Genomic DNA, 24,785 nt, shown 5'->3' with positions numbered 1-24,785 from the left:
AGGCAGTTAACCCACTGTTCCTAGGCCGTCATTGAAAATAAGAATTTGTTCTTAACTGACTTGCCTGGTTAAATAAATGTAAAATAATTAGAGAGGCTAAGTGTTATTGAACTGTAAACCGGTTATTGCAAATTATTCTTTGTTACAGCAATAGCAAGTTCCCAAGGTCCATTAGGCAATTACAAAAGTGAGAAAACTACTTGCGGTGAAAAGTGCACCCTTGACAAGGGAATTCATTCGACAATTTATACATTTAGACATACATTTTCAACTGTAATTATACTAATTTGGTTGCTTTTAGTATTCCTGAGAGGGGTTTCAGTAGCAAGTTCATTGTTTTGCTGGCACACTTCATCTATTCAACTACAAAACAAAAGTTCACACTCCATAGGAGGCCCAGGGACCCAGAAAAATCCACTTGCAATTTGCATGACTTTTCTGTCTTAGTGCAACAGGGGAAATGTATGCACCAATGTTTTGTCTAAGTAGCTTTGCTCAACTTCTATTCAAATCAAATTGTATTTGATGAGTTCGGATTGGTCTGTAATGTAGCACACTTCTGTCTATAACATGAGATGCTCAGTATGTTTAGCTAATCTACATAAGTTTTGTTCTCCACTTTCTGGAGGACCACATTTTGAAATCAGTGGACTCAGAGTATGATAGCTAAGGAGATGGAGAAAATCCTGGTGTTTGATTGCAAATATGCTGACGGAGTGGAAAAGCAAACACACAGAAGGATGTTGTATAAAACACCTGTTGCCAGATTACATCTTCAAACTGAGGGCAACTATGGAATCTGTGGCAGAGAAGGAGAAGCATCTGTTGGGTTCACCTTGGGGTCATGATAGGGGCTGTACCGAATGTTTGATGTATTATAAGAATTGATTATGCGTATGTTGTATTAATAGAAGGGGAAGGGTTATAAGACTACAGATTAACAATATATACAATATACATTATAAGGTTTAATATTGTTCCACAGTACTTTTCTTGTCTCTGCTTCTTATAAAAAATGTTCTGAGAGATGTGTCAAAGATAAAAGAGATACAGAGACACAGAACTCTGCAGGGGAGTGAAAGAGATAAGAGACTAGTCAGACATTCCACTATAAATCAACTTTGGGATTGGATATTTACTGCTGAGCCTTTAGATAACACTGAAGCTCTTGTTTCTATAGCTGTGTAGGCATGGGATTGGTCTCAAGAGTAGAAGGTAATGACGTAGGCAGTGACATCACTAAGATATATGACTGCAGACATAATAAAACAACTTGGACCCTTTTCTATTTTGCAGAACTTACTCAGAAACATGTGTGCTATGTTCCTGTTGTCAACTTCTGTCTGCAATTGCATTCAACCATATTCCCAGTCACCTTGCTGTGGTTAAATGCAGTGGTTTGTGCTTTCAGTTTTGCGCAAATGCTCCCATCTATCCACGGGTTTGGTTTAGGAAGGTTTGAATAGTCACAGTGGGAAAAACATCCCCTGTGCACTTCCTGATGAACTCCGTCACCGTGTCAGTGTGTACGTCAATGATATTCTCAGAGGCAACCCGGAACATATCCCAGTCCGTGTGGGCGTCTCATGGTTTTGATTTTGTTTGACGTGATCAATGCTGAGGAAAGGCAGGGGTCTTTGCATTCAGCAGACAGTTGTAAAGGTCCTGGACAGGAGAGTGGGTCTAGGTGATATGAAGGTCAGAGGATCCACACGATGTAAGTGTTATTTAAGAAGTTAAAACTGGCCTGCTTTAAAGTGAAAGTCCTATGTGCTGTCATAAAGTTGAGTTCCAAACTTCTCACTGAGCAGTGGCCTGTGCCGGCCTACTACTGAGCCTTGCCAGCCGCACAACACTTATCTAATACATCTCTGTCGGCTCTCATTGGCCCTCCCTCACTCACACCACCAGGTGAGAGCAAATCAATACCTAGACTCGTCAGGATGCCATTAAATGGCCTTCTCCGATTGCTCACCCATCGGTAAGGGCCCGCCTGCCAGCAACTACATTTGTCCTCCTTCTCAAAACAGTGTGACTTAACACAGGTATGATAAATACAGAGTATCACACACTGGTCAGTTACATAACACAGGATTGGACAGTGTATTACTGTGTATTACAAGGATACCTTTACAAGGCTACCTTAGGTGTGAGTGGAGGGTTGTGGTTCCATGCAAACCAAGTGGGAGGGGGAATGTTGCCACTATTCCCTGTTATGGAATTGGGAAATCAATGGGAATCAACTGGGCTGGAGACCCAATGTCTGGCCAGTATCGACAGGAGATTACCGATTCCGATAAATAGAATCAACAGGAGATCGAGGCAGTCATTCCCACCTGCCACATATGGGTGTGAGGAACACCACGGGACTGGAATGGTTCTCCTCATCAGAGACCAAGAGAGATGTCTCACTTTTCCCCTATCTTAATCTCACGCTCTGCTTCTGTTTTGGAGACCCCACTGTTTCCACATCACAGTTTGTAGAAAATGAATTTCTCTAAACTCTATACTATACTCTTTATAACTCTCTCGCATCTCTGGAAGTATATCTGTCTTCCTATTTCTTTCATACTCATTGTCTGTGTTTATCTTTCTTACAGACAATTACTGACAAGCTTTCTCTCTTTGTATTTTTTGGCAGGTCTGTTGGGAATTCCAAATCAAAAGGTATTTTCTACCCAACTTAATCGGTAAAAACACACAAACTTGGAAATAACACAGATTTCCAGACTTTTCCTCTGACTCTGATCATGGTGAACAAATTGACACATCATGGGATACCGTACAACTTACAACTCCTGTAAAACTAGGAACAATGTCAGAGGAAAAGTCAGTGATGTGAAAAATAGACTGACAACGATATTTTTTTAGTCTATCGTTTTACAGTTGTAATCATTCTCCCTCACTGTTCAGAATAGGGATAATGGGTGTGCCCACACTTGCTGGAATTGATTGGTGTCACAGTAACCTTGCAATAGAGGGAGAATAATAGCAAATACAAACATTTTATAGAGGCCCTTACACCACAGGTGACTGACATTGGAGGATGTTGCACAAATGAGGCAGCATTTCAAAACAGAATATTTGTCTATGTGGGAAGGATGAGAGAGGTGTAAGGATATTACACCCATTCCCTTGTTTCTCCTTTTTTCCCCTCCCTCCATCCAGCTGTGGCTGGCTGCCTGCACTGCTGGAGCTGCTTAAGCGCTAAATTATGCAATTTTAACGCCCTCCGCACACACACATACACACATATGCATACACACACACGCAAACACACACAAGCCTGGCACATTCTCCCTTACTATTATGCCCTACAGCGCCGCTTGGGGATTCTCAAACGTTAATTAATGGCAGGCACCGAAGCATGGGATTTCTCATTAACCCCAGAGAACGATGCTGCAGAAGCATGCAAGATGAAAAACACTATAAAAGGGACGCCTTGGTACCTTTTTACTTGTTTCTGATCTGTTCTTTGCATCCTGCTCTACTGATCATTGGCAGCTGACAAGATTGCGGCCATTCTTTACCTCTGGCTTCTTAATGGCAAGGGGCAGATGAATATAGTGACTTAATTGACTTAATTACAGAGCTAATCAGGTAAATTAGAGAATCTAGGTGCGGTTAAAGGTTACTGTGAGGGGATCCTAGATGAAGCAGACGGCTGGGCAGTGAGTGTGACACACGCAGTTCAGAACTGTTCTGAATAAAGTATTTGTCCTTTAATTTGAGCAAATAACATGACTGGGAGGCAAGGAGGAAGGTGTGGTGGGAAAGGATTGTTTGGTAGATTATTCCAATGCCTATGCACCGGGAGTTTTTCCAGGACTTTCTGTATTTGCTAAGAAAGGCCAAGTTTGATGTTTGGTCTACCAGACTCTTCACGCATTTGGGCGGAAACTCATGTCTGGAAACGAGATTACGGTCATTCTAATGTCGTTTTCAACAACTTTTCTACATATAATAGCCTTACGAATTGTACAATACAAATACAGTATAACAAAAAAGGATATAAACACATGGAACAGACTAATGGTGTAAGCAAAATAATGGGAATGATTGTATGCCTATAAGAAATGACTGGAAGAGAGGAAGTAATAGAACTGACATGGTACAGAGCAACAGAGTTGACTGGATGTGAGGGAGGAGCAAACTGACATGTTACAGAGTAACAGAGTTGACTGGATATGAGGAAGTAACAGAACTGACATGTTACAGAGTAACAGAGTTGACTGGATAAGAGGAAGTAACAGAACTGACATGTTACAGAGTAGCAGGGTTGACTGCATAAGAGGAAGTAACAGAACCGACTTGGTACAGAGTAACAGAATTGACTGGATATGAGGGATTGGCAAACTGACATGATACAGAGTAACAGAGTTGACTGGATGTGAGGGAGGAACAGAATTGACATGTTACAGACAGGATGGGAAATTCACTTTTCGGTCCACCAGGCAGTGTGGCGGGTAGATAAAATAGAACACCATACCTACTGTGAAGCATGGGGGTGGAAACATCATGCTTTTGGGCTGTTTTTATGCAAAGGGACCAGGACGACTGATCCGTGTAAAGGAAAGAATGAATGGGGCCATGTATCGTGAGATGTTGAGTGAAAACCTCATTCCATCAGCAAAGGCATTGAAACGTGGCTGGGTCTTTCAGCATGACAATGATACCAAACACACCGCCCGGGCAACGAAGGAGTGGCTTCGTAAGACGCATTTCAAGGTCCTGGAGTGGCCTAGCCAGTCTCCAGAGCTCAACCCCATAGAAAATCTTTGGAGGGAGTTAAAAGTCCGTGTTGCCCAACAACAGCCCCAAAACAATACTGCTCTAGAGGGGATCTGCATGGAGGAATGGTCCAAAATACCAGCAACAGTGTGTGAAAACCTTGTGAAGATTTACAGAAAATGTTTGACCTCTGTCATTGCCAAAAAAAGGGTATATAACAAAATATTGAGATAAACTTTTGTTATAGACCAAATACTTATTTTCCACCATAATTTGCAAATAAATTCTTTAAAAATCCTACAATGTGATTTTCTGGATTTTTTTTCTCATTTTGTCTGTCATAGTTGAAGTGTGCCTATGATGAAAATTACAGGCCTCTCTCATCTTTTTAAGTGGGAGAACTTGCACAATTAGTGGCTGACTAAATACTTTTTTGCCCCACTGTACATGTCTTGACGTTGTCTTGACGTTGTATTAGTTAATGTGACGACTGTTAAACGTTTCTAGTTTCTATTTCCCAAATGAACTCAAAGAATATCAGAATATCGATTTTACAACAGCCGCTAATTAACCAGTTACCTCTACAAATCTCGTTCTGAACGTCGTATAGTCCGTGAATCTGCACGGACCCGGGTCTCACCGATGAGTTCGTACCACATCAATCTTAGTTGAATATTTATTTACTGGAAAGCTAAAATGATAATAAAAGACACACATAGACAAAACACAGTATAGTCTATTGATTAGAACTTAGTATAACGGGCCAACATACTATGGCACGTGTCACCAAAAATGGGGATTTCAAAGAGAGAGAGGGAAAAAAGAAAGTACACAAGAGAAATATATATTTGGGTGAATTTGTCAGCTATGCTATTCTAACCCTAGCCTTGCCCCAAACTGCCGCTCTTATGGGTCAGAATATAATGATGTAATTACGTGGGGAAGATCTCAGAGGATTCTCTGCGTGGACCGTTCAGGGGACCATTCAGGCTGTTCGATGACGCACTTCTCCGGCGCACCTTTCTGGTCGTCCTCACGATGTCAGCGTCCTTTTGGCTTAGGAGTCTGTTCCCTCACCCTTGCTCTGGAAGGGATTTTCTGAGGACTGACAGCTCTGTAGCTCAAAGATCACAGCATAGGAATGAAACCGTTTAGATACCACGATTCGCTGGGATTGGATGCTAGGGGGTCCGGCTTGAATTCACCCGCTTGGACACAGCTACTCATCCGTAGCTTGGGTAGAAAAATATAGATTTGTCTTCAAACTTGTCTTGCGTTCTGGGTTCATAGACTTTTTAGACCTTGGCTGCAGCTTGGGTCACATAGACTTATCTGTAAATTCTTTACTCACATGTTTTATACCCTCGTGTCAAAAGTGGGCGTAATCGCCTTTAGGGCAATTCTCTGGGTGTACCAAGTTAAGAGCAAGGTCTAGGTTTTTCTCAAATCCAATTTTAGACAACTAACTTCAAATTTTATCTTTACCAAAACATTCCCTTTGATTTGACATTTTCCACACAACGTACAATGTATAAACATCAACATTTACTAGGAAAACTCTTCACGTTACAATGTTTTTGTAATAACGTCATCTATTAACCTTTAATAACAAAACAAAAATTACATACATTTTCATATTCCATCTATCGACATGACTACCATTGTGGCTGACGGAAACCATTGTTCTGAGGTTGGTTCTTCATAGTAACAGGACAAAGGAATTTGTCTGTGGCCTGAGATTTACCAAGGGCGTGAGGGGTCATAAAACCCCCACATCTTCAGACCCCTAGATCTCTCAAAATTAATATAGTTGGTTCACAGTTGGTTTTCGTATTTTAACCTGCGTGTCATGAACGTGTCTGGTGGGGATAGACAAAATCAACACACGCACGATGGCGCAAGCCAGAAATGTCGAAGCACACAAATAAATCTAGGAGAACAATTACATTATTTGAGTGTTTTAATGATAATATATATATTTTTTTTAGAAGTCATCCATGCTAAATCATTAGGTGAGACACAAATGTTCAGCTGCCCCTTTAAGGGACAGGCCATTACCATGGTAACTTGGCCACTCACTTATCTGTGATGAAAGAAATCTCAGACTGTGATATTTTCCTTTTTTTATTTTTTTTATTTTTTATTTAACCTTTATTTAACTGGGCAAGTAATGTCTTCCAAGCAGCAAACAGTTACAGCAAACTGAAAAACAATCTAGTGTGAAAACAAAACAATTTACAGCTCTGGAAAAAATGAAGAGACCACTGCAAAACGATCAGTTTCTCTGGTTTTACTATTTCTAGGTATGTGTTTGAGTAAAATGAACATTTTTGTTTTATTCTATAAACTACTGACAACATTTCTCCCAAATTCCAAATAAAAATATTGTAATTTAGAGCATTTATTTGCAGAAAATGACAACTGGTCAAAATAACAAAATATATTCAGTATTGTCAGACCTCGAATAATGCAAAGAAAATAAGTTCATATTCATTTTTAAACAACACAATACTAATGTTTTATTAACTTAGGAAGAGTTCAGAAATCACCGATGCTCCACCAAATTTCACAGTGGGTGTGAGACCTGGATAGGCCTACAAGCCACAGTGTCTCGCACCCACTGTGAAATTTGGTGGAGGATCGGTGATGATCTGGGGGTGCCTCAGCAAAGCTGGAATCTGGCAGATTTGTCTTTGTGAAAGGACGCATGAATCAAGCCACGTACAAGGTTGTCCTGGAAGAAAACTTGCTTCCGTCTGCTCTGACAATGTTCCCCAACTCTGAGGATTAGTTTTTCCAGCAGGAAAATGCTCCATGCCACACAGCCAGGTAAATCAAGGTGTGGATAGAGGACCATCAGATTAAGACCCTGTCATGGCCAGCCCAATCTCCAGACCTGAGCCCCATTGAAAATCTCTTGATTTTAATCAAGAGGAAGATGGATCACAAGCCATCAAACAAAGCTGAGCTGCTTTCAATGTGAAAGACTGGTGGAGAGCGTGCCAAGACGCATGAAAGCTGTGATTGAAAATCAGGGTTATTCCACCAAATATTAATCTCTGAACTCTTCCTACGTTAAAACATTAGCATTGTGTTGTTTAATAATTAATATGAACTTATTTTCTTTGCATTATTTGAGGTCTGAAAACACTGCATCTATTTTGTTATTTTGACCAGTTGTCATTTTCTGAAAATAAATGCTCTAAATAGTTTATAGTTTATAGAATAAAACAAAAATGCTAATTTTACCCAAACAGATACCTATAAATAGTAAAACCAGAGAAACTGATATTTTTGCAGTGGCCTTTCTTGTCAATTTAACCAACCCCAAATGCTCTGTGTGACCACTGGCCATTCTTACCTGCTAATGACAAAATCTACCAACATTTTGCGGGTTTTCATTTCCTCCAAAACAACCTTGGTATGTGGCTTAATAAGAGAGTTGACTGGATGCGAGGGAGTAACAGAAATAACATGTCACAGAGTTGACTGGTAGATGTAGGATGTAAAAGAACTGACTGATTACTGAACTGACTAGTAAGGTGAGTGAAGGATAGGACGTGAGAGGGTAATGGAGCCAACTGGTAATTCATGTGTTATGTTACTGAACTACAAGATGCAAGCTGATGTGACATACTCTTCTCACCAGATTGTCACTAGCAGCTTGAGGATGTTCAGCCCTCAAGGGAAGACTGTGCTAATACTGATAGAGACTGACAAAGAGAGAGCATTGCATGACCGTGGATGACTGTGACACACACACACAAAGAGGAATTCACACACAGAAAACAACAGCTGGGGTACACATTCTATGTCACACTTCACACATATGCATACTTTTGCCAGTTGTCTTCCTGTAATGTTTATTAACTGGTCACACGGAATAACAAATTATCAACATGCAATGATGCATAAATGGTAATTTCCTTCAACTAGAGAGAGAGAGAGAGAGAGAGAGGGAGATTCGTATCGGCATTATGGAATGTTAACTAATGTAGGAAAGTTACATGTTCGCTGTGTAGATACAGGATAACTGCCAAAATCAAGGAAACACTTGAGTAAATGAGGGATACAAAGTATATTGAAGATCGGTGATTCCACACAGGTGTAATTCCTGAGTTAATTAAGCAATTAACATCCCATAACATTAGGGTCATGTATAAAAATGCTCAGTTGCTGCCGTGGCTAGAATAGGAGAGCTCAGTGACTTTGAAGGAAGGACAAAGGAGCATCTGAGGTTTAAAGGGTGTGTGTCAGTCACCAGGTCTCAACCCAATTGAACACTTATGAGAGATTCTGGAGGGACTCCTGAGACAGCATTTTCCACCACCATCAACAAAACACCAAATAATGGAATTTCTTGTGAAAGAAGGGTGTCATATCCCTCCAATCGAGTTCCAGGCACTCGTAGAATCTTTCCCAAGGAGCATTGAAGCTGTTCTGGCTTGTGGAGGCCGAACACCCTAATAATAACCCTTTAACTGTTTTCTCAACTGGCTGGTAGAGCATGTTTTGACTGTGGAATTAATTGGGGATATGAAGAAAAACCTTGAACTGGATTGGTCAACCCTCCCTGGCCTTCTGCACCAATTTACATATTGTGTATCCTTTTAGGTTACTGCAGTTCAGACTTGTGGCACTCTAACTTGCCACTCGGAGGGCTGGAAGAACCACAGATATGGGATAAAAGGCAAGAATTCAGTTGGTGAGGGATAAATCCTGTTAGTAAAGACGTTGAAGAATAGGAATTTGTAAATAAATAGTAAAATGTACTAAAGGAACTGAACTGATTCCACTTATCATCTATGCTCCTACACTATCCCTTCCATCTAACCAATCATCTGTCCTTAGCATCAATTTGTATCATTCATCCATTGCAGCAGTATTTAATCTCTGTCACAGGAATCTTTAGCCTCATGGACTCAGGAAAGGAAGCATCAATCAAGGCTTTGATTTGATTTACACTTTGCCATTGATTATACTATCAACCATTTCATACATCCCACATATTCACCATTTGCAATCTATATTGAACAAAAATATAAACGCAACATGTAAAGTGTTGGTCCCATATCCCAGAAGTGTATTTCTCTCTAATTTTGGCATTATTTTTATTCAAATTGTTATTCAAATTTTACCCAAATTAAAGATATAAAATCACATTGGGTTGCAGGTATAATATAGTTTTATTAAAGGGGAAGAAAACTCTAACTAAACTATACTGAACAAAAATATAAACCCAACATGTAAAGTGTTGGTCCTATGTTTCATGAGCTGAAATAAAAGATGCCAGAAATTTTCCATTTTTCCTTTGACAAGATAATCAAAAGATCCCAGATATTTTCCATACACTTATTTCAAAAAAAAAATTTGCACAAATTTGTTTACATAGCTGTTAATGAGCATTTCTCCTTTGCCAAGATAATCCATCCACCTCACATGTGTGGCATATCAAGAAGTTGATTAAACAGCATGCTCAAGGAAACACTTGAGTAAATGAGGGATACAAAGTATATTGAAGATCGGTGATTGAATATATACTATATATATATATATATATATAAATATATAGTGCCTTGTGCTGGGGACAAAAAAAGGCCACTTTAAAATGTGCAGTTTTGTCACACAACACAATGCTACAGATGTCTCAAGTTTTGAGAGTGTGAGGAATTGGCACACTATAACTGTAGGAATGTCCACCAGAGTTGTTGCCAGAGAATTTAATGTTCACTTTCCTATCATAAGCTGCCTCCAACGTCATTTTAGAGAATTTAGCAGTACGTCCAACCGGACTAAAAACTGCAGTCTACGTGTAAACAAAGGACATCCGACTTCTTCACCTGCGGGATCGTCTGAGACCAGCCATCCGGACAGCTAATGAAACGAAATAGTAATTCTGTCTGTAATAAAACTCTTTCTGATTGACTGGGCCTGGCTTCCCAGTGGGTGGGCCGCCCATGCACCCCTGCTCATGTGAAATCCCTAGATGAGGGCCGAATGGATTTATTTCAATTGACTGATTTTCTTATATGAACTGTACCTTGAAATTGTTGCATTTATATTTTTGTTCAGGAAATATTCTAAGACAATACCAACAGATCAGCCAGGTCTGAGTTCATGTATAATATCATACAGTTGTTAGATCTAGCCTACTTATCCATGTTCTTAAACATTAACTAGTCACAAACTGTTACACAAATTTGGATAATTTTCCTAAATAGTTGATCTGAGAACTACAAGATAAACAGTAGCTTAACGATTGTCCTGTTCGGATTAAAATCATTGTGGGAAATTAGACTTGAATCCAACCATACCATTATAAACATTATTGTCTGGTTAGCTGGGTAGTTAGCATAACTTAAGTGCAAATTAAGTTTTTGTTGTTATATAAAACAACACCTGGGAATGTGTTTATGGTTGAACTAACTGTATATTTTCCTTCAAAAATTGTTGCTCAAAACTGCGAGCATAGAGAATGTTTAAAGGACACCCGATTAAAAGATAGCTGATATGCATTTTTATACATTGTAATTGACATGGTGCAACTTTTAGTAGGCTGCTGGCAGGCTGCTGCCAGGCTTCAGCTGTGGTACAGCAAAGGCAGTTTATGATTAATAAAAAATGCAATGCTGATGGGTGGTAACATTTAAATAAAACTCAGCCTTAAACAAAACATAAGCTGATAAAAAGTGGGCAGTTTCGGATTTGTCACTTCAAGCCCGAACAACTAAACAATGACTTATTGACATAAATCGTTGTGCAACATCATACTGTAGGTAAGCTCTGGTCATCGTCTTTTAGCTCGTATTTCTACCGGTGTGAGCGTTTAAGCACTACAAGAGAGAAAGTTCAACTTTACAGCAGCTACGAGCTACTGAGACGAGAGCACACAGCACAGCCAAGGTCATCTAGGTTTTATTGCTAACCTAAAAAGTACTACATGGACTAGCTACTACCTATCTCGGCAATTTGGTCCTGCCGTACATACCTACACATACGCTACTGTCACAAGACGCAAGCCTCCTTATTGTTCCTAGAATTTCTAAGTAAACAGCTGGAGGCAGCTCTTTCTCCTATTGAGTTCCAAATACTACTTGTTGCAAAAAAATGTTTACCCCTTTTTCTCCCCAATTTGTGCTATCCAATTGGTAGACAGTCTGCCTGGCTAGCTCCCCTCTCTCCACTGGGATTCTTTGCATCTGTCCTATTAAAGGGGTTGAGTCACTTGTTGCTCGCACTCTTCTCGGGCTCGTACGGTGGGGGAGATCTTCATGGGCTATACTCAGCCTTCTCTCAGGGTAGTAAGTTAGTGTGTTGGTCCCTTTAGTGGCGTGGGGGCTGTGCTTTGGAAAAGTGGTGGGGCTATATCCTGCCTGGTTGGCTGTGTCCGGTGATTTAATTTTATTTATTTATTTTATTTCACCTTTATTTAACCAGGTAGGCTAGTTGAGAACAAGTTCTCATTTGCAACTGCGACCTGGCCAAGATAAAGCATAGCAGTGTGAACAGACAACACAGAGTTACACATGGAGTAAACAATAAACAAGTCAATAACACAGTAGAAAAAAAAGAGAGTCTATATACATTGTGTGCAAAAGGCATAAGGAGGTAGGCAAATAATTACAATTTTGCAGATTAACACTGGAGTGATAAATTATCAGATGGTCATGTACAGGTAGAGATATTGGTGTGCAAAAGAGCAGAAAAGTAAATAAATAAAAACAGTATGGGGATGAGGTAGGTAAAATTGGGTGGGCTATTTACCGATAGACTATGTACAGCTGCAGCGATCGGTTAGCTGCTCAGATAGCAGATGTTTGAAGTTGATGAGGGAGATAAAAGTCTCCAACTTCAGCAATTTTTGCAATTTGTTCCAGTCACAGGCAGCAGAGAACTGGAACGAAAGGCGGCCAAATGAGGTGTTGGCTTTAGGGATGATCAGTGAGATACACCTGCTGGAGCGCGTGCTACGAGTGGGTGTTGCCATCGTGACCAGTGAACTGAGATAAGGTGGAGCTTTACATAGCATGGACTTGTAGATGACCTGGAACCAGTGGGTCTGGCGACGAATATGTAGCGAGGGCAAGCCGACTAGAGCATACAGGTCGCAGTGGTGGGTGGTTTAAGGTGCTTTAGTGACAAAACGGATGGCACTGTGATAAACTGCATCCAGTTTGCTGAGTAGAGTGTTGGAAGCTATTTTGCAGATGACTTCGCCGAAGTCAAGGATCGGTAGGATAGTCAGTTTTACTAGGGTAAGTTTGGCGGCGTGGGTGAAGGAGGTTTTGTTGCGGAATAGAAAACCGACTCTAGATTTGATTTTCGATTGGAGATGTTTGATATGAGTCTGGAAGGAGAGTTTACAGTCTAGCCAGACACCTAGGTACTTATACATGTCCACATATTCAAGGTCGGAACCATCCAGGGTGGTGATACTAGACAGGCATGCGGGTGCAGGCAGCGAACGGTTGAAAAGCATGCATTTGGTTTTACTAGCGTTTAAGAGCAGTTGGAGGCCACGGAAGGAGTGTTGTATGGCATTGAAGCTCGTTTGGAGGTTAGATAGCACAGTGTCCAAGGACGGGCCGGAAGTATATAGAATGGTGTCGTCTGCGTAGAGCTGGATCAGGGAATCGCCCGCAGCAAGAGCAACATCATTGATATATACAGTGAAAAGAGTCGGCCCGAGAATTGAACCCTGTGGCACCCCCATAGAGACTACCAGAGGACCGGACAGCATGCCCTCCGATTTGACACACTGAACTCTGTCTGCAAAGTAGTTGGTGAACCAGGCAAGGCAGTCAACAGAAAAACCGAGGCTACTGAGTCTGCCGATAAGAATATGGTGATTGACAGAGTCGAAAGCCTTGGCAAGGTCGATGAAGATGGCTGCACAGTACTGTCTTTTATCGATGGCCGTTATGATATTGTTTAGTACCTTGAGCGTGGCTGAGGTGCACCCGTGACCGGCTCGGAAACCAGATTGCACAGCGGAGAAGGTACGGTGTGATTCGAGATGGTCAGTGACCTGTTTGTTGACTTGGCTTTCAAAGACCTTAGATAGGCAGGGCAGGATGGATATAGGTCTGTAACAGTTTGGGTCCAGGGTGTCTCCCCCTTTGAAGAGGGGGATGACTGCGGCAGCCTTCCAATCCTTGGGGATCTCAGACGATATGAAAGAAAGGTTGAACAGGCTGGTAATAGGGGTTGCGACAATGGCGGCGGATAGTTTCAGAAATAGAGGGTCCAGATTGTCAAGCCCAGCTGATTTGTATGTGTCCAGGTTTTGCAGCTCTTTCAGAACATCTGCTATCTGGATTTGGGTAAAGGAGAACCTGGAGAGGCTTGGGTGGGTAGCTACGGGGGGGGGCTGTTGGCCGAGGTTGGAGTAGCCAGGCGGAAGGCATGGCCAGCCGTTGAGAAATGCTTGTTGAAGTTTTCGATAATCATGGATTTATCGGTGGTGACCGTGTTACCTAGCCTCAGTGCAGTGGGCAGCTGGGAGGAGGTGCTCTTGTTCAAGGTGCTCTCCATGGACTTCACAGTGTCGCAGAACTTTTTGGAGTTGGAGCTACAGGATGCAAATTTCTGCCTGAAGAAGCTGGCCTTAGCTTTCCTGACTGACTGCGTGTATTGGTTCCTGACTTCCCTGAACAGTTGCATATCGCGGGGACTATTCGATGCTATTGCAGTCCGCCACAGGATGTTTTTGTGCTGGTCGAGGGCAGTCAGGTCTGGAGTGAACCAAGGGCTATATCTCTTCTTAGTTCTGCATTTTTTGAACGGAGCATGCTTATCTAAAAAGGTGAGGAAGTTACTTTTAAAGAATGACCAGGCATCCTCAACTGACGGGATGAGGTCAATGTCCTTCCAGGATACCCGGGCCAGGTCGATTAGAAAGGCCTGCTCACAGAAGTGTTTTAGGGAGCGTTTGACAGTGATGAGGGGTGGTCGTTTGACTGTGGCTCCGTAGCGGATACAGGCAATGAGGCAGTGATCGCTGAGATCCTGGTTGAAGACGGCAGAGGTGTATTTGGAGGGCCAGTTGGTCAGGATGACGTCTATGAGGGTGCCCTTGTTTACAGATTTAGGCTTGTACCTGGTGGGACCCTTGATGATTTGTGTGAGATTGAGGGCATCTAGCTTAGATTGTAGGACTGCTGGGGTGTTAAGCATATCCCAGTTTAGGTCACCTAACAGAACAAACTCTGAAGCTAGATGGGGGGCGATCAATTCACAAGTGGTGTCCAGGGCACAGCTGGGAGCTGAGGTTGGGTCGGTAGCAGGCGGCAACAGTGAGAGACTTATTTCTAGAGAGAGTAATTTAGTAGTTCGAACTGTTTGGGTATGGACCTGGAAAGTATGACATTACTTTGCAGGCTATCTCTGCAGTAGACTGCAACTCCTCCCCCTTTGGCAGTTCTATCTTGACGGAAAATGTTATAGTTGGGTATGGAAATCTCAGAATTTTTGGTGGCCTTCCTGAGCCAGGATTCAGACACGGCAAGGACATCAGGGTTAGCAGAGTGTGCTAAAGCAGTGAGTAAAACAAACTTAGGGAGGAGGCTTCTGATGTTGACATGCATGAAACCAAGGCTTTTTCGATCATAGAAGTCAACAAATGAGGGTGCCTGGGGACATGCAGGGACTGGGTTTACCTCCACATCACCCGCAGAACAGAGGAGGAGTAGTAATGAGGGTGCGGCTAAAGGCTATCAAAACTGGTCGCCTAGAGCGTTGGGGACAAAGAATAAAAGGAGCAGATTTCTGGGCATGGTAGAATATATTCAGGGCATAATGCGCAGACAGGGGTATGGTGGGGTGCGGGTACAGCGGAGGTAAGCCCAGGCACTGGGTGATGATGAGAGAGGTTGTATCTCTGGACATGCTGGTTGTAGTGGGTGAGGTCACCGCATGTGTGGGAGGTGGGACAAAGGGGGTATCAGGGGTATGAAGAGTGGAACTAGGGGCTCCATTGTAAACTAAAACAATGATAACTAACCTGAACAACAGTATACAAGGCATATTGACATTTGAGAGAGACATACAGCGAGGCTTACAGTTATCACAGGTGTTGAATTGGGAGAGCTAGCTAAAACAGTAGGTGAGACAACAGCTAATCAGCTAGCACAACAACAGCAGGTAAAATGGCGTTGACTAGGCAGGGTGGGTCGGATTAACTACACACAGAGCCTGAGTGCGGCTGGGGCCGACAGATAAAACATAAACAAGCAGAATGGAGTACCGTGATTAATGGACAGTCCAGCATGCATCAGCTATGTAGCCAAGTGATCAGTGTCCAGAGGGCAGCGGTGGATGGGGCAGGGAAGCTAGACTGGCGAGTATTATCCAGGTTAAAAAAAACTGGCTGGCTGTGCAGAAGGTAAAAGCCGCTAGCAGTGACTAACAATGACTAAATAGCTTGTAGCTAGTTAGCTGGTTAGCTTCTGGAGGTTCTTGAATGTGTTCTAAAAATTAAAAATAATAGCGATTCCGTATCACATTGGGTGAGGCAGGTTACCGAGAGGTATAATCAAATTAAATATCGAAAAGAGATTGAAAGTAAATATGGGTCCAGTGAGTGGTTGGGCTGGCTGGGGACGCGGCGATTCAGACAGTTAGCAGGCCTGTGCTAACAAGCTAACAGTTAGTAGGCCGGGGCTAAACAAGCTAGCAGTTAGCAGACAGGGGCTGAAACAAGCTAGCAGATACAAGGCCGAATTAGCAAGCAAGCAGATAGCAAGGGCTAGAAAGTTAGCCTTTGGGGGACGTCGCGATGGGGTTAAGTCTGTTTATGCCTCTTCATGCGGTGACATTGATAGACCGGTCTTGGGTCTGGATATTGTAGCCCAGGAGTATGCTTCGGTGGTAGCACAGGAGCTCTGGCTGGGCTAGCTTCAAGCTAAGTGGATGGAAACGCTAGCCAGGAGTAATCATCCGGGGTTGCAGTTAGCTAGTTAGCTAGTTGTGAAGATCCAGATGAGAATGTTTCGTTTGCGGTGGGAATCCGGGGATAAAAATAATAAAAATAATAGGTCCGTTATGCTCTGGTTAGAGTCGCGTCGTTTGAACTGGCGAGAGCTTTCCGAGCTAAAGGTTAGCTGATGACCGGTTAGCTGATGACCGCTAGCAATGGTTTGCTGACTCATAGCTGGTAGTTAGCTGGCTAGCTTCAGTTGAGCGGTTCCGGATCCGAAGTAAATATAAATACTTTAGAAAAAAAGCAGATCCATGCTACATTGGGTGAGGCAGGTTGCAGGAGAGTATTTAGATGTTGAGGTTTAGCAAAATGTTTTAAAAGATATGCGAAGAAAAATATGTAAAAATATGTAAAAATATGTTTAAAAAACGATATATACAAGGGACACGACTCGACAAGACGTCTGACTGCTACGCCATCTTGGATCGACAGGATAACTTTGGACTGGACCACAGTGTCCCCCAACCCCCCCCCCCCGTCTCAGTCTCCAGTATCTATGTTGCAATAGTCTATGTGTTAGGGGGCTAGAGTCACTCAGTCATATCTGGTGTAATTCTCCTGTCTTATCTGGTGTCCTGTGTGATCTTAAGTATGCTCCCTCTAATTCTCCCATCTCCCATTTCTCTCTCTCCTCCCCCAGCAAAATTAAGGCTAAACCCTGCCTATCTCTACAAATGATCTTCTTGAAATCTGATTTTAAACTTAACCTTAACCCTAACCACACTACTAACCTTATACCTAACCCTAACCTTAAATTAAGACCAAAAAGACAATTTTAGTATTCATGAATTCTTACGATATAGACAATTTTGTGGCTGGGGTAACAAGTGACAACCCACAGACAGAGCGCATTGTGTGTTATTCTTAAAAGGGTCAGTGCGGAAACACAGACTTTTGAGTGATGGAATGGAGATGCAATTAAATGTGTAAAAAATGTACGCTGTTTAAGATATCTAACATTAACTGTATTAACATATTACCTTCATCAGCCCTAGTTTTAATATAACCTTGCACATCTACATTTGCAATACCACATACAGTATAGATTCCAATCTAAACTATTTAAAGCAGAGGTGGGCAACTCCAGTCGTTGGTGTCACACTTTTGACCCAGCCCCACCTCACACACCTGACTCCAATATTCAACTAATTATGGTCTTCAGTTTAGAATGCAATTAGTTTATTAATCAGCTGTGTTAGCTTTAGGGCTGGGGGGAAAAGTGTAACACAAATCAGGCCCCTGAGGACTGGAGCTGCCCATCAGTGATCTAAAGCTTCTCTCTCATCTGGATCATCTTAAAACCTACAAAGCCACACCATAATCAATTTCAGGTCTCCCATGTTACACTCACTGTCTATTTGTTATCTCATCCTATTTGTCTGGGGTCCATTTTGTCCCATTTATTCTCAAAGCCGTACTCATAAACCTGGTTTTCTGACTGGTTTGACACAATGTTATCTCTCTCTATCTCTAGCCTGAGGTCAGCTCTGTGAATGAGATGGTGGTGCGGAGATAGTGGAGAAATTTCACTGAGGTGATAAAATATTGATGGACAGAAAGGCCTTGCTTCTTCCCTGTGGCCAATTGGGTGCATGTTTTTTATTTTACCTTTATTTTACTTGGCAAGTCAGTTAAGAACAATTTCTTATTATCAATGACGGCCTAGGAACAGTGGGTTAACTGCTGGGGCAGAATGACAGATTTGTACCTTGTCAGCTCAGGGATTTGAACTTGCAACCTTTCAGTTATTAGTCCAATGCTCTAACCACTAGGCTACTCTGCCGCCCCGCATGTGATCGAAGTCAAGCACTTAAGGGCAGAGAGGAATCGGAAACAAACAGCCCAAATGGCATCGGGAAAGCAGGAAAGAAAAACAGATTGTAAGTTGGTTCTCCGGAGCATCTTAAGGAGTCGGCGTCCCATTATCTCAATGTGATCGTTATCTTGTCTGTACAACACAACCATAATCAGATTCACTTTTGCTTCACTTGTTAACACGCTTTATTCAGAGATCTGCTCTTCCAGGCTCTTACTTTAACATACAAGCCCCATCCAGCAGATAAAGAATCAATACAATGTAAATATGTACCAGAGGGATAGAAAAGACAGTACAAATTCAGTATCTGAATTTGCATAATCAGTTGCTGGTATACACAAAGGCTGGGATATGAGACATGCAAGCCTGGTTTTGTTTGACAATGAATTATATAAATGTGCCACATTTAAAGTAGCTGGCCAATCAGCGGTCTAAAGGAGGCTGAGCTGGACAATCAGCGGTCTACTTGCGTGAATATTTTTAATGACTGGTATACACCCACACCATTCTGTTGTTGGGGTACACCCACACCATTCCAACAGAAAAGCTGATTTTTAACAAACTTTTTTTTGGGGGGGGGAAACTATTTCACTCAAATTGCAAGTAACTATAGGTCATATTTCATAGAAATCTGGAAACACTAGGCAGTTACTTTAAAAAAGGTTGAAGGCAGGTGAGGGATCATTCATCCTTTTGTTGTCGAACCAACTCAGCCCTTTGTTTTCGCTTTGCACAACCAACTGCAGACTTTCAGTACATCAAGATCGTGTTAATGTCTAACATAATTTTGAGGTAGTGTTTATTTTTGTGTAAGTGTGCTATTTATTTCTAGGTGTTTTTAAGCATTCTTACTCATACCACATATACAGTATATACTATATACATATAATTGTTTACGTTATTTTGGGAACAATGAAACCAAAGTGAGAAACTATCAATGAAGCCTAATTTTTTAAATAAAGACGCAGGCATAATCTCCACATACTTTCCCTAGACCCTGCCACAGCTATTTGTGTTCAGTTACAAAAAGCTTAAATAACTAAATATTCACATGACCAACAACAATAAACTCCCAACAGTGAGACTTCATTGCCAATCTACGCCACCTTGTTTAAAGAAGTAAGGACATGCAACATGTCACACAACATTCTGCTCACCAAAACATTGCAACCATGTTCCATCAATATTGTCCATCATCCAACAGCTATGGCAGAATTGTGGTGTACATGTTGGCACTTACCGTTGATCCATTTGGCCTCTGGGTCGTGGGCAACAAACTCAGGCTTGAACAGATCTTCCACTGTGAGTTTGGTATCACTGCCAGCTTGGCTGTCCGCTTTTTAAAAAAAATCACAAAATGTTTTTATTAATTACAAACTATCATCACTGGGAACTCAATAATTGTCACGCCCTGGCCATAGAGAGGCTTTTATTCTCTATTTTGGTTAGGCCAGGGTGTGACAAGGGTGGGCATTCTAGTTTCTTTATTTCTATGTTTTCTATTTCTTTGTGTTTGGCCGGGTGGGGTTCTCAATCAGAGGCAGCTGTCTATCGTTGTCTCTGATTGGGAATCATACTTAGGCAGCCTTGTTGCTTTTCGCATTTGTGGGTAGACTTTGTTAGTGGCATGATTGCCCAAATTAAACTTCACGGTGGGGTCCTTGGTTTGTTGGGGACATTAATTTCAAATAAAGAGAAATGTGCGCTCATCACGCTTTGGTCCAGTCATTTCCAGGAAGACGGCCGTGACAATAATGATCAAATCATTATTTTATCATTATCAATTTTGAAGTTTCCAGCATTGTTTATTCTCTCACAGAAGGAGCAAATAATAGCAATCAGGCATATGATACTAAAGGAAAAGGGGTGTAAGTATTGCTTCTTTTTTGAATTTGTGAAGCTTGCTGCATCAGTCTTTCTGAGGAACTGAAAGACATTTTCGAGAACTTGGGGTGACCCAGAATTTAGGGTCATCAAGTCAGTCTCCAATCAAAGTCAAGACTCCTTGCTCTTGACCTAGAAGCTATCCCAGACATATTCTGTGAAGAGGTTGCTTTTAGACACTGATCTAAGGTCAGCATTATGTTGTTGCTCCTGGTCAAGGTCAGCATTGGTGGGTAAGTTAATCTGATTCTAGATCTATGTTTATAGTGTGTTATGTATACAGCATATAGCTGTATAAGAGTAACTATACATGGTGCATCCAGCTGTTAATAATGTCTTAGGTCTGTGCTTTAGTCAGAAAAATGACAGTCAGATTAATATAGAGATGTGGAGTGGTCTGGAAACAGGGACTTTAATCTAGGGCAGTTTTTAAAGCTGTTGGGACTCTTGAGTGTGATGCTTACTTTAGCCTTTATGAATAAAATAAGTCAGGATAAAATCTTATCAGAAGATTGGATGCACTTGGACGGCTTCACCTGCTCTAGAGGCAGACACTTTGAGAAACCTTTAAAATTCAGATGAAGAGGGAGCCAAACATTTAACAGAGAGAGAGGGAAGGTTGGAGGGGTGAGGGAGAGAAAGAGAGAAATCAGTGAAATGATCAGTGTTTCCCTTATAGTATATTCATTTAGCTAATAAATCATTTTGCTAATATTAATTTGGCTAATAAAAAGAAAAGATTAAGATGGGCAAAAGAACACACACTGGACAGAGGAACTCTGCCTAGAAGACCAGCATCACAGTCGCCTCTTCACTGTTGACGTTGAGACTACTGTTTTTTGCGGGTACTATTTAATGAAGCTGCCAGTTGAGGACTTGTGAGGCACCTGTCAAACTAGACATGTACTTGTACTAATGTACTTGCCCTCTTGCTCAGTTATGCACCGGGGCCTCCCACTCCTTTTTCTATTCTAGTTAGAGCCAGTTTGCGCTGTTCTGTGAAGGGAGTAGTACACAGTGTTGTACGAGATCTTCAGTTTCATGGCAATTTCTCGCATGGAATAGCCTTAATTTCTCAGAACAAGAATAGACTGACAAGTTTCAGAAGAAAGTTATTTGCTTCGGGCCATTTTGAGCCTGTAATCGAACCCACAAATGCTGATGCTCCAGATACTCAACTTGTCTAAAGAAGTCCAGTTTTATTGCTTCATTAATGAGCACAACAGTTTTCAGCTGTGCTAACATAATTGCAAAAGGGTTTTCCAATGATCAATTCGCCTTTTAAAATGATTCACTTGGATTAGCTAACACAACCATTGGAACACAGGAGTGATGGTTGCTGATAACGGGCCTATGTAGATATTCCAGCTACAATAATAATTTACAACATTAACAATGTCTAATAAATAGCTTTCGTAAACCTGTTTTAACTGTAAAATGTTAAGCCATTAATCAGAGGATGTTGTTAAGCCATTTGTAAACTACTGTTGACAAGGACAGATGCTAATTGTGCAGAGAGAGTAGGGCCAAATGATTTTGAATGTCAGCCATGTTGGCCCGGGCTGGATAACTACAAAGCACTTCGGTTTGTAAATTATGTGGCAGCCAAATGCAATAGATAGCTAGCCCATCAGATACTCAAGGGGTTTTAAATTGTCTGGAGCACCAGGGGACAATGTGGTCTCTGTTCATCTGTGAGTCATTCCAAAGATTTCTGAATACGTCACTCAGCATAAACTGTTCTTAATTGCAGCAAATTGAGGATGTTGATGAACAGCTGAGTACTGAAACTGAGTCAATATACAAGGTGTAGTGTACTTATGATCTATGCCCAATACCGTACCTGGGGTGAGGAGGATGACAGACATGGTGATAAGAGAGCAGACCCCCAAAATAACCAGCAGAGCAATAGCAATTCCTTTCCAGTTCCTGTCAGGTGGAGCTCCCGCACCAAGGTCCTGTAGAGAAACAGAGAGTTAGGGAGAGAGGGAGAATGGGGAGAAAGAGAGAGAGAGCAACAGTTGTCAAAAGAGCATTCTGGAAAATACCTTTCAACATCTTTGGAAAATACCAATGTTCAGCTAAAAGTAGACATACCTAGACACACAGAACCACAAAACACAGGGATAAACACACAAAAGGATAACAACCCCACATAAATGTTATAGATTTGAGCACATTTTCTTCCTAGCTCTATTTTCTTGCTTCCATCCACACAAACTATTTTCAAGACCACAGATTGTCAATACATGAGTTCTTCTATGTTGAGTCAAAGTGTTATGTAGGAGCTTACAATAAACATACCCATAACGTAAAATTGCTGGAATGTCAAATTGAAAGCCAAATCCAATTCCCAGATCACAGACATCTTGCATGCCATACACATCCATTTTGAAGCAGGGACACAATAGGAATCAGCATGAGTTAGCATGGGTTGATCCCTACGATACGATGTAAACAGCCTAAGAAGAAAAACACAATACTAAAACAGCACAGTGTGTTAGGATTAGGTGCTGGTCCTTGTGTCACAATATGACCATGTCAATGACAGCAGAGTAAATGTTTACTCATGCACTAGGTACAGGTGAAGGATCTCAATTTGACCAGTTTCTCAAAGCAGGAAAATAAGCTTGCCGCAACAGAAATTGTGAATTATTGTGTGGAAATAATGAATTGCCATTTTTGCATGGGTTGATACATTTTAAGTTAGGGCAAATCAAATTAGAAATTCTGAAGTGGAAATAACCAACTTTAGAAGACTTTTTAAACCTTGTACACACCACAAGTTTGCATTTCCTGCAACAACAGGATGATCAAATTTAGATTATAAATCTGTAATATTAGAATAACATAAAGTAGTAAATAATACAGTCACAAAAGTTACTCATTCAGCTGAATGAATAGTCAATGTGCTAGCCACGATGTTTCAGCATGTCACCTTGAGCTGCATTGATAACCAGCTCCATTGCGAGGCTCAAAATGAGCTGCATGATAGGGCTTAATCTAAGCTGTGTGGTGGGGCTCAATGAATAACACGAGCAACATTATGGCATTTTGTGTTTAAATTCAACTCTGAGGTAGGGAGGGGTTTATAAGTCGCATGGAGGACCTCAGAGTAAATGGCATGAAGAGACTTTATGAAAAATGCAAGTTAATACTTCATAATTTGCATTTCAAGAGGGGAATTTGCATGGTTGAATTGTTTTCATGAAACCAATGACTGTATATATCAAATATATCAAATAAATCAAACTTGATTTGTCACATACGCTGAATACAACATGTGTAGACCTTACCGTGAATGCTTACTTACAAGCCCTTAACCAACAGAGTGCAGTTCAAGAAAGAGTTAAGAAAATATTCCAAATAAACTAAAGTAAAAAATAATAAAAAGTAACACAATAAAATAACAATAATGGTTTTAGTCATCGATCACGTGACACCATTCATTCCTATGTGATGACTCAATAGCGCATTGAAGCAAAATTATGTCGGCTAAGATGGCGTCTAATGGAGACGCTGGCCTTTAATCAATTAGATTTCTCACTTCCTGCCTCCTCTCACCTCCTGCCTCCCAGGAGGATGAAAAGATTTGACATGGGCCCTCAGATCCTCAAAATTATACAGCTGCACCATCAAGAGCGGCATAACTGGCTTCATCATCGCTTGGTTTAAACAAGTGTTTGGAATCCGACCTCAAGGCGCTACAGAGGTTAATGTGAACGGCCCAGCACATCACTGGGGCCGAGCTCCCTGCCATCCAGGACCTCTATACCAGGCGGTGTCAGAAGAAGGCCCAAAAAATTGTCAAAGACTCCATCCACTCAATCCACAGACTGTTCTCTCTGCTACTTCACGGCAAGTGGTACCAATGCACCAACAGTACCCTGAACATCTTCAACCCCTAAGCCATAAGACTTCTAAACAAGACAGCTAAAATGTAATCAAATGGCTACCTGAACTACCTGCATTGACCCTTCTTTGCACTAACTCTCTTGCACATACTTTGCACACCCACTGGACTCTACCCACACACTCACACATACATACACTGACACTTCAACGCACAAATACTTTAAAAAAATGTTTGAAACTTTATTTAACTCACACACACACCCACACACACATGATATGCACACACATGCATACTGACACCATACACGCTTTCACACTCACCACATATGCTGCTGCTACTGTCTATTATCTATCCTGTTTACCTACCTTAATTACCTCGTACCCCTGCACATCAACTCAGTACTGGTAATCCCTATATAAAGCCATGTTATTTTTGCTCATTCTTTTTATGTTATTCACTGTGTATTTATTCCTAATTTGTATCTTATCTTTACTCTGCATTGTGGGAAATGTACCCGT

The 24,785-nt window shown here is 41.5% G+C and overlaps 1 protein-coding gene across 1 annotated transcript in view; it reads right to left on the bottom strand.

The window, feature by feature from the left end:
• The window catches only part of LOC135547098 (inactive dipeptidyl peptidase 10-like), a 149,436-nt gene that overhangs the window by 106,565 nt on the left and 18,086 nt on the right, over positions 1-24,785 (bottom strand). Inside the window, exons 2-3 of the mRNA XM_064975769.1 lie at positions 22,255-22,369; positions 19,768-19,863 (exon numbers count right to left, since the gene is read on the bottom strand). Of these exons, the coding sequence (XP_064831841.1) occupies positions 19,768-19,863; positions 22,255-22,369 (211 nt within the window). The remainder of the gene's footprint in view (positions 1-19,767; positions 19,864-22,254; positions 22,370-24,785) is intronic.

The sequence above is a fragment of the Oncorhynchus masou genome, chromosome 10 (genome assembly GCF_036934945.1).
Source record: "Oncorhynchus masou masou isolate Uvic2021 chromosome 10, UVic_Omas_1.1, whole genome shotgun sequence".
NCBI lineage: Eukaryota > Metazoa > Chordata > Actinopteri > Salmoniformes > Salmonidae > Oncorhynchus > Oncorhynchus masou.
This window is presented reverse-complemented; position numbering and strand designations above follow the sequence as displayed.